Raw genomic sequence first — 11,466 nt, forward strand, 5'->3', positions numbered from 1 at the left:
TGTGAAAAAGCATTAAATTTATAGTTAGTTAGAGGTGGGTCTATCACCCCAGACACTGGCCGTCTACTGAGAAGTTGAAATTCTCCTAATGGGTCGGTCATATGAGGGCTGGTCTTTTTTCCACAACCCCAGGCATTATATAGCTTATATATGTATGTAATGTGATGAGGATATTTCTATAATTCAATATTATAGCTAGATGTAAATATCTTGATTATAGTGTGTATAGCACCAAAGAACTGGCCAGGAACAAGGAAGTTTTTCTGCAGTTTCATTTTACATTCAAGTTTTAAAAGGTATCCAGTATAAACCCGCCAACAGCTAAGTTTGGAAAAGGCTGAAAACGTGACGCACAGTGACTTTTGCATTTTTGCATATCCTCTGACATTATTACCAATTTATTTTCCAGACATTAGCACAGTAAAGTCAACACAGTCAGGCCTCTTTACTGGAGACAGTGCTACTGATATAAGCTCTGGTGTCCTAATGACTGACAAGATCCTTTACATGAACCAAACACACACATTTACACTGATTGTAGCAATATTAATATTAACATGTAATATATGCTTATTGTACAGGTAAAATTACACCAACTACAGCATTTACCACCACCACCCCTGCAGGTAAACTACAGTAACACCACCTACACCAACACTTCAATTTATAAACTTCATACAATACTAATTACTCAATATACTCACAATAAATGACATCAAAGTGAAACAACTATCTCCATGCCAACAACAGAACTCAGCCCTTTCATGTCAGGTTATTGATTCCATGATCAGATTAATTACAGATTAGAAATTTTACAAGTCTTGTTTCCATGACAGCTACTTCTGACGCTGTTGCCGATCCCTGCTACAACTACGTGTCTCTGGACCAACCCTGGAGAGCCAATAATGAGAGTGGAAATATGATTTCTGACATTAACTTCAGTGGCTGGTACCGGATGTTGTATCATGGGATGAACATCCGTCTGGCAGACAGCTGTGTTCCTACATCCAGATGTGGTGGTTATTCCACTCTCTGGCTCAACGGACCTCATCCTCAGATACAGGATGGAGTGGTCACTCGCCAGGTCTGTGTGAATATTGGCAATGGCTGCTGCTCCCACGGTTCCACCTACATTCAGTTGAAAGCCTGTCCAGGAAACTACTACGTCTATGAGCTTGTCAGTGTATATGGCGTCTACAGCACCTACTGTACAGGTAACTGTTTACTGTGTAACTGTTTTTGTTTGTTTGTTTGTTTGTTTGTTTAAAGTGAATCAGAACTACTCTTTATTCCACTTTTGCATGTTTGTTTAAAAATGTCTCTCTTCTCAGATGTCAACACCACAACTCCCACTGATGCACCAGCAATGACACCCACTGGTTCAGGACTCAACATCACCTCGAGTAGGTTCCCTCATGCTATTCTGTACACAAATATCTTGTTCAGCAGATCAAGAGGTCAATGCATTCTCTACATCAGCAGTCCCCAACCCTGGTTCTGGAGAACCCCCTGTTCTGCACAGTTTAGTGTTTTCTCTGCTCCCAACACTCCTGATCCAGCTAATTCCATAATTACCAAGCCCTTCCTGATCTGAAGATCGAGTGGTAGAGCAGAAAACTGCTGAAGTGAGCAAGGCAGTGGATCGTCCAGGACCAGCGTTTAGATCCATTGTTCTTCATGTTAGATTATTCTTTATAAATTCACTAAATTATTAATGAATAAATAAAATGCCAACACTTTTAATCCCATAGCTAATTCAGTCTCTCACATATGGTAGAGCCTTCATTTGTATTATTCTGGATTAATGCTAGTGGAGTTTCTAGCTTGTAAGATGCCTTGGTCAACACCCCCACATCAAAAGGGTGATTTCACACTCGGTACCAGGCATAAGTACTAGCTTACCTGCGTAGTGTAGGATTTCCCTTTGATGACCAGCTTCTTAACCACCACGATCATCAAAGACCAGCTTTGACCATCTGAATCCATCGACCGGCAGATGCTGGTCTTGAGCTGGATTTCTCAGCAGGGGAATATGGCCTCTAATACCTGACCTATCTGACCTTCTCTGATGCAAATTCATAAATGACATCATCCCTCCCCCTCCCCATCTCGTACTTCTCAGTGGAAGATCTTCCTAACCAGCTCAGACATTGACTGGCCAATGGTTAGTTCTGGAATTTTCCCTGTGGGCCGGTTATGTTAGGGCTGGTCTAGTTCCCCAAACTCAGCTTTATTTAGCCTATATCTAGAACTCGTTACTGAAACATGGATAGAAGGAGAAACATGCGGAGCAGAGAGGAGAAGAAACCACTTTGTTGGTGGACTCTGCAGAAGTGTGCTCAGATAATCGAGCAGTCTGCAGGTGAGGATCTGATCAATCAGAGAGCAGTTCTTCTGATATAAGCTCTTATGTCCTGAGGATTGATATGTGCTCATTTCACAGGTAAAATTACACCAACAGCAGCATTTACAGGGTCCCTGAGTAATTCTACCACCACCATCACCACTACCACCACCACCCCTACAGGTAAACTACAGTAACACCACCTACACCAACACTTCAATATATAAACTTCATATGTCACTAAGTACTCAATAAACATTTTTATTAAAGTAAATGACTTCAAAGTGACACAATTATCTCCATGCCAACAACAGAACTCAGTCCTATTATGTCATGTTATTGATTCCATGATCAGAATAATTACAGATTAGAAATTTTACAAGTCTTGTTTCCATGACAGCTACTTCTGACGCTGTCGCTGATCCCTGCTACAACTACGTGTCTCTGGACCAACCCTGGAGAGCCAATAATGAGAGTGGAAATATGATTTCTGACATTAACTTCAGTGGCTGGTACCGGATGTTGTATCATGGGATGAACATCCGTCTGGCAGACAGCTGTGTTCCTACATCCAGATGTGGTGGTTATTCCACTCTCTGGCTCAACGGACCTCATCCTCAGATACAGGATGGAGTGGTCACTCGCCAGGTCTGTGTGAATGTTGGCAATGGCTGCTGCTCCCACGGTTCCACCTACATTCAGTTGAAAGCCTGTCCAGGAAACTACTACGTCTATGAGCTTGTCAGTGTATATGGCGTCTACAGCACCTACTGTACAGGTAACTGTTTACTGTGTAACTGTTTTTGTTTGTTTGTTTGTTTAAAGTGAATCAGAACTACTCTTTATTCCACTGTTGCATGTTTGTTTAAAAATGTCTCTCTTCTCAGATGTCAACACCACAACTCCCACTGATGCACCAGCACCTCCCACTGATTACACCCACTGGTTCAGGACTCAACATCACCTCGAGTAGGTTCCCTCATGCTATTCTGTACACAAATATCTTGTTCAGCAGATCAAGAGGTCAATGCATCCTCTACATCAGCAGTCCCCAACCCTGGTTCTGGAGAACCCCCTGTTCTGCACAGTTTAGTGTTTTCTCTGCTCCCAACACTCCTGATCCAGCTAATTCCATAATTACCAAGCCCTTCCTGATCTGAAGATCGAGTGGTAGAGCAGAAAACTGCTGAAATGAGCAAGGCAGTGGATCGTCCAGGACCAGCGTTTAGATCCATTGTTCTTCATGTTAGATTATTCTTTATAAATTCACTAAATTATTAATAAATAAATAAAATGCCAACACTTTTAATCCCATAGCTAATTCAGTCTCTCACATATGATAGAGCCTTCATTTGTATTATTCTGGATTAATGCTAGTGGAGTTTCTAGCTTGTAAGATGCCTTGGTCAACACCCCCATATCAAAAGGGTGATTTCACACTCGGTACCAGGCATAAGTACTAGCTTACCTGCATAGTGTAGGATTTCCCTTTGATGACCAGCTTCTTAACCACCACGATCATCAAAGACCAGCTTTGACCATCTGAATCCATCGACCGGCAGATGCTGGTCCTGAGCTGGATTTCTCAGCAGGGGAATATGGCCTCTAATACCTGACCTATCTGACCTTCTCTGATGCAAATTCATAAATGACATTATCCCTCCCCCTCCCCATCTCGTACTTCTCAGTGGAAGATCTTCCTAACCAGCTCAGACATTGACTGGCCAATGGTTAGTTCTGGAATTTTCCCTGTGGGCCGGTTATGTTAGGGCTGGTCTAGTTCCCCAAACTCAGCTTTATTTAGCCTATATCTAGAACTCGTTACTGAAACATGGATAGAAGGAGAAACATGCAGAGCAGAGAGGAGAAGAAGCCACTTTGTTGGTGGACTCTGCAGAAGTGTGCTCAGATAATCGAGCAGTCTGCAGGTGAGGATCTGATCAATCAGAGAGCAGTTCTTCTGATATAAGCTCTTATGTCCTGAGGATTGATATGTGCTCATTTCATAGGTAAAATTACACCAACAGCAGCATTTACAGGGTCCCTGAGTAATTCTACCACCACCATCACCACTACCACTACCACCCCTACAGGTAAACTACAGTAACACCACCTACACCAACACTTCAATATATAAACTTCATATGTCACTAAGTACTCAATAAACATTTTTATTAAAGTAAATGACATCAAAGTGACACAATTATCTCCATGCCAGCAACAGAACTCAGTCCTTTCATGTCATGTTATTGATTCCATGATCAGAATAATTACAGATTAGAAATTTTACAAGTCTTGTTTCCATGACAGCTACTTCTGACGCTGTCGCTGATCCCTGCTACAACTACGTGTCTCTGGACCAACCCTGGAGAGCCAATAATGAGAGTGGAAATATGATTTCTGACATTAACTTCAGTGGCTGGTACCGGATGTTGTATCATGGGATGAACATCCGTCTGGCAGACAGCTGTGTTCCTACATCCAGATGTGGTGGTTATTCCACTCTCTGGCTCAACGGACCTCATCCTCAGATACAGGATGGAGTGGTCACTCGCCAGGTCTGTGTGAATGTTGGCAATGGCTGCTGCTCCCACGGTTCCACCTACATTCAGGTGAAAGCCTGTCCAGGAAACTACTACGTCTATGAGCTTGTCAGTGTATATGGCGTCTACAGCACCTACTGTACAGGTAACTGTTTACTGTGTAACTGTTTTTGTTTGTTTGTTTGTTTAAAGTGAATCAGAACTACTCTTTATTCCACTGTTGCATGTTTGTTTAAAAATGTCTCTCTTCTCAGATGTCAACACCACAACTCCCACTGATGCACCAGCAATTACACCCACTGGTTCAGGACTCAACATCACCTCGAGTAGGTTCCCTCATGCTATTCTGTACACAAATATCTTGTTCAGCAGATCAAGAGGTCAATGCATTCTCTACATCAGTGGTCCCCAACCCTGGTTCTGGAGAACCCCCTGTTCTGCACAGTTTAGTGTTTTCTCTGCTCCCAACACTCCTGATCCAGCTAATTCCATAATTACCAAGCCCTTCCTGATCTGAAGATCGAGTGGTAGAGCAGAAAACCGCTGAAATGAGCAAGGCAGTGGATCGTCCAGGACCAGCGTTTAGATCCATTATTCTTCATGTTAGATTGTTCTTTATAAATTTACTAAATTATTAATAAATAAATAAAATGCCAACACTTTTAATCCCATAGCTAATTCAGTCTCTCACATATGGTAGAGCCTTCATTTGTATTATTCTGGATTAATGCTAGTGGAGTTTCTAGCTTGTAAGATGCCTTGGTCAACACCCCCAGACCATCTGAATCCATCGACCGGCAGATGCTGGTCCTGAGCTGGATTTCTCAGCAGGGGAATACGGCCTCTAATACCTGACCTATCTGACCTTCTCTGATGCAAATTCATAAACGACATCATCCCTCCCCCTCCCCATCTCGTACTTCTCAGTGGAAGATCTTCCTAACCAGCTCAGACATTGACTGGCCAATGGTTAGTTCTGGAATTTTCCCTGTGGGCCGGTTATGTTAGGGCTGGTCTAGTTCCCCAAACTCAGCTTTATTTAGCCTATATCTAGAACTCGTTACTGAAACATGGATAGAAGGAGAAACATGCGGAGCAGAGAGGAGAAGAAGCCACTTTGTTGGTGGACTCTGCAGAAGTGTGCTCAGATAATCGAGCAGTCTGCAGGTGAGGATCTGATCAATCAGAGAGCAGTTCTTCTGATATAAGCTCTTATGTCCTGAGGATTGATATGTGCTAATTTCACAGGTAAAATGACACCAACAGCAGCATTTACAGGGTCCCTGAGTAAGTCTACCACCACTATCACCACTACCACCACCACCCCTACAGGTAAACTACAGTAACACCACCTACACCAACACTTCAATATATAAACTTCATACGTCACAGTACAGCACAATGCAAACAGTATAGACACAGACGAGACACATAGTGCAGAAGAGAATGTGTACAGGCAGGATATAATAAATAAATCATACAGACTGAGACTTTTGTGGGAAGTGGGGTTGTGCAAATAGAATGTGCATATGTTATTGTGGAGGATCAGCCAGAAAACAGCAGAGCACAGCACAGGTTAGTGCGATACTTCAGCAGCTACTTTAAATTAATAACAATTAATGTGCAAATGTAACTCAGGCTATTGCATTCTAGTTATTCCACTGGTTGTCACATCTTGTGTTCTTGCCAAGACTTTCACATGGTCTGCACCATCTGCCCACACCCACTGAAAACCCTGATGGTGGAGCTTGTATTTCATTCCAAGCTTTTTCCAAACACTCTGGTAAATATTCATTTTCTCTCTCTTTAGCGAGGGTGGACCCCTGCAAGGAGCTGAACTGCACTGTGGATGAGTGGTGTGGGGAGATGGACGGCGTCCATGGATGCTTCTGTAATGAGAGTCGCACCAGAACGGATCAAGAGTCCTTTGGTAGAAACACCAAAATCAAATGTGAATATCTGGAAGTTCACACAGTGTTCAGAGCACCAGCTGACCTTCTATATTCTCTATTTGTCCCAGACTCCAGAGAACAGTGTGAGAGCAGCTCTGGCACCATGTCTCTGTCCCGCTGTCAGCTCTTTGAAGCTGGATTCTCTGCTGACGTCCTGCACCTGAGTGACCCTAACTGCACAGGAACTCTCCGAAACGGCAGACTGGTGTTCCACTTTGATAACGATGACCACATCTGTGGCACCAACCTAATGGTACAGTAAAAAAGAAAACACTGTAGGGCAAAGTGTTTACAAACAGAGCTCCTAAATTATTCTATTATGTAAAACATCAACTTATTCTGAAGAGCCTCTGTCTGAAAAATGTAACTGTCTGCAGGCCAACGGTACCCACTTCATCTACACCAACACTATCCAGGGGGGAGCAGATTCAGCAGGAGGACCAATCCATAGAAAGAAATATCTGGAACTGAATTTCTCCTGCATTTATCAGATCAGCCAGACTCTAACCATGGACACAGAGTTACACCCTCTGCAGAGGTGGGACGACCAGAAATCTTCTAAAATCTTCTGTAAATCTCCGTAAATCTATTCACAAAGAACTATGGAATGTCTCCTAACTCTGTTTAAACCATACATGAGTCCAGTGTTGTCCACTGATCAACCTGCCATTGGTCATTTTAACAGCATAATCCACAAGACCCTCCCAGATGGTCAGGGGATGTACCAGGTCAGGATGATTCCCTATCAGGATGCTGGTCTCTCCCGCCCCTACAACGGCAATGTGAGCGTAGTGGTGGACCAGCGGATCTATGTGGGAGTGTTTGTTCAGGGGGTGGACAGCCGTCAGATTGCCACAGTGATTGACTCCTGTTGGGCCACTCCTGTGAATGACCCACGGCACGCTGTCCGCTGGGACCTCATTGTTAACAGGTCAATGTATCTGATGTCTTCATTAATGTCCTCATTCAAGCTATATTCAATATATACATATAATACATTCAATATATATATATATATAGCTTTAGACTGAAACACTATAAATTACTCCCAGGTGTCCTAACCCAGCCGATAAGACGGTGAAAGTCCTACAGAATGGTGTCTCCACAACCGGACGTTTCTCCTTCAAGATGTTTGCCTTTAACGGAGACGACCAAAAGGTTTTCCTCCACTGCTCCATTCACCTGTGCCTTCTGCGGGGCAACAACTGTGCAGCGGTCAGTTCACAAACCTCTCATCCAGTCACACAGCAGCATGATCAAAAGCTTAAACTCTGACTCCACATTCAGACATGATCTTCTATTAAATTCGTAAGCTTTGCCTGGATTACAAATTACAAATGACACAGATTAAAAACCAATTTTTTCTTAATGTAAAATTTCTAAGTGAAAAATCATTGCCAGAGAAAAAATGTGTTGCACTTGTTACTGGTAGAACCTCTTTTTCCTGCTCTGCTGTTTAAGAGGGATTTTCACTTATCATCTTGAGAGGTTAGTCAGGTTGGCTGGATGATAACTGTCAACCCCTTTTTTTCCTGAACTCTGATTTGGGCTTTACAGAACAGTTTTGCTTTGACTTTGTGCTTACGATCATTTTCCTGCTGAAATGTAAAGTGTTCAAGAAGAACGTGGACAAAGTTAGTTTTCATTAGGGTCATCAGCAAAACCATGAGAGGGTAATACATCTCCAAGAGAGGAAGTAAAATGGGAAAGAGAAAAGGGCCCAGCACTGAGCCTTGCAGACCTTTTATATGGAGCAGATGCACATCCTCTCCATGTTACCCAATAAACAGTAAACAGACAGTTAAACAGTATAAACAGTATAAACACCTCAGCCATTTCCATGCAACGCAGATGATGCAAACTTGGCAAGGATCAACAGGATATTGTGATTGACTGTTTTGAAAGCAGGAGAGAGATCAAGAAATGTTGAGACTGATGAAATTTTTGACTGATCTTGCTGTGTAGAGCTGCTCAGTCAGACTGTCCCAAAAGCATCTTATTGTCAAAGTCATCTTAAGTCATAAAGAGTGTTGATTGTGATGCTCACTCAGCCATTTCCAAATCAACTTTGGGCTAAGATGCTTTTGGGAACCCCAGCCCTGATTACCTCGTTTATTTCTTGCAGACCTGCTCCCCTGGATACCCACGCAGAGCTGTCCGATCTGTGGACATCAATGACAGAGCGTCCATCTCGGTGGGACCTTTTATCTGGACTACCAAAAGCACAGGTGAATCCTCACACCCCCAAAGTCATGCTTTCTGTCATTGCTTTTATGTATCTGCCACAAAAGGCAAAATTCAATTACTGTCCACTTCTTCAGCCTTTCTGGGACAAATACAGTATCTGATGATCTGTGTTTCCATTTGAAGGATCTGGCATTTTTAGTAGAGCTGAATCTTCAATGATTTTCCCCTTTTGTGTTAACAGATGAGTGAAGGCATCAGAAGCTCCTGCTGTGATTGGATTCCAATCAGCTTGTGTTTCTCCTGACCATTCAGAACCTCCCCCAAACACAGTCTGAAGATCATTATAAATAAAGATTTAACAAATCTAATCAAATCTCAATGAACTGAGTTTAAAACAGGCATTTTTTCATCTCTTTTTGGATTGTATGATTATAGAGGGAGATTCTTTCATAATACTTTAATTTAATTCAATATTGACCAAATCTTTAGCACTTTTCACATTGTTTTTTTTTCCACAAAGCAGCTTCAGAGATCAGATCCTCTTTTAAGTAAGTTAGTGACAAAAGTTCCCAGAAATAATTTCCTTAGAGCAAGAAAAGGTTTTGAGAGAAACCATGACTCAAAGAGAGAAGCCATCATGGTTGACACTGGATAGCAGAAAAAAAAGAAAAAAGAAAACAAAAATGAGTTAAATGTGTGCTTTACTATTTACATTACTTCTTTTTTCGGGTGTGGGTTTCATTATAACATATCTATATCAAACACTTACCATTACACTTGAGAAATCGTTGGTAAACTCTGCTCTTTTATTCAATAAATTCCTTTACATAGTATCACAAATGTCCTGTTTCTTTCATGTTTCACTTTGTTGTTCTTCTGGAACTTGCTTTAGGAACTTTCTGCAATAACCTTCATTTCCTCATGCTGTGGTTTGACCTGGAATGCAGTTTATGATCTCATATGTTTCAGAGGCAACATGAGCTACAAGCGCTCGTTCCTCTTCACCTGCGGCACATTTCTAATGAGGTCTGGACAGTTTCTGTTCTGCTGAGTGACACCACTGCTTCAGGATGTCTATGCAAGTCAAAGGCCTGTGGGAGACTTTAAGCTCAACTGGAGGAAGGTTCTTTGGTCTGATGTGATCAAAGTTGAGCTTTTTGTCGAACACCAAATAACGTGCATCCCCACAAACACACCATAGCCACTGTGAAGCATCAGCTTAACTGACCTATCTCACTAGTCCCCTTCTTGACCTTCTTGCCCCAGAGTTTGTGAGGACAGTCTACTCTGGGCAGATTTACATGTGCTGCATCCCTTCCATTCCTTAATGATGGATTTAACTGGACTCCAGGGGATATTTTATTTATCCATCACTTGACTGATAATCTTTTATGCTTTCTCTGAGCTGTGTGGAGTTTTCTTCTGTCTTCATGGTGTGTTTTTGTAGCCAGGAATACTGATTAACCAGTGACTGGAGCTTCCAGACAGGTGTCTTTATACTACAGTCACTTGAGACTCATTCACTGAACTTAGGTGATCTCCATTTCAGCTACTTCGAGAAGTACTAGCACCATCTGCCTGCTGAAGCTCAGTTGAATAAGGTTGAAAAAAGCTGTGGCCTGATCTTCCTGCACCTGTCTTACACAACTGACCGCAATTTAGGCGTGTCTGCAGTTCTCATGTGAATCGCCCGTCTCCTCACTGAGCTACCCGATTAACCAGTTATAAATGTCATTATACATGTACAGTACTCATGATACTTCTCATATCTCAGCTTAGAAAGTGCAGGATCAATCATCATACAGCACCTCTACCGTAGAGAGGGATAAGGGTCTTGATCAGGGGCCCAACAGCGACAGCTTAGTGGGCCACACAAACCTGTGATCAATTAACTCAGTACTCAATGCCATTGCTTCTGTTCAAACAACCCCCCTGATCCTTTTATTTAAATCTTAGTAAACTTTATTATTCAATATTCTAAATAAATAATTAAATTAGATTCATAATCATTCTCATAGCTGTTGAACTGAATCTGGTGAGGGACAGAGGAAAGGGCTAATTTGAATCACTGTTCTTCATGGTTTACCTTATTATACTTCAAATACTTTATGTCTTTATGTATGTTTGAATATTCATAATTACAGCAGATAACCCCTTAAACAGTCTATGTCCCATCAGTGTTATATATATATATATATATATCATGATTGCTGAAAATTATTACTAGGATAAAATATAAAACTAACCCTTAGAACCCATAAGATGCATTTTGCCTTATCTCTTCAGCTTTAGAATTTAAGAACACTTCCATGCGTTGAGGCGATACCCATTCCCGATCAACACAGCTTACCCTTTCCGAAAATACAGCGGCATAATGACTGAGCTTCCTGATTGACCTGTTTTCAAAAATGAATGCAAAGACCAGCATGTGCTCATGGTA

General features: G+C 42.0%; 1 protein-coding gene across 1 annotated transcript; it reads left to right on the forward strand.

The window, feature by feature from the left end:
* Positions 1-829: 829 nt before the first annotated feature.
* Positions 830-9,497, forward strand: LOC140551018 (pancreatic secretory granule membrane major glycoprotein GP2-like). The gene is made up of 17 exons (XM_072674387.1): positions 830-1,214; positions 1,332-1,403; positions 2,444-2,527; positions 2,745-3,029; positions 3,091-3,122; positions 3,232-3,313; positions 4,354-4,437; positions 4,655-5,032; positions 5,142-5,213; positions 6,136-6,219; positions 6,698-6,817; positions 6,908-7,092; positions 7,217-7,377; positions 7,525-7,770; positions 7,892-8,054; positions 8,965-9,067; positions 9,268-9,497. Exons 1-17 carry the CDS (start codon positions 830-832, stop codon positions 9,273-9,275), a joined length of 2,544 nt encoding a protein of 847 aa, XP_072530488.1. The 3' UTR covers positions 9,276-9,497.
* Positions 9,498-11,466: the final 1,969 nt, after the last annotated feature.

The sequence above is a fragment of the Salminus brasiliensis genome, chromosome 3 (assembly GCF_030463535.1).
Source record: "Salminus brasiliensis chromosome 3, fSalBra1.hap2, whole genome shotgun sequence".
Classification (NCBI taxonomy): Eukaryota; Metazoa; Chordata; class Actinopteri; order Characiformes; family Bryconidae; genus Salminus; species Salminus brasiliensis.

Coding starts and splice junctions, on each gene's coding strand:
- LOC140551018 (XM_072674387.1), top strand. CDS start 830: ATGACAGCTACTTCTGACGCTGTTGCCGATCCCTGCTACAACTACGTG. Junction 7,093..7,216: donor TCTGTGGCACCAACCTAATG/GTACAGTAAAAA, acceptor AACTGTCTGCAG/GCCAACGGTACCCACTTCAT. Junction 7,378..7,524: donor GAGTTACACCCTCTGCAGAG/GTGGGACGACCA, acceptor TCATTTTAACAG/CATAATCCACAAGACCCTCC.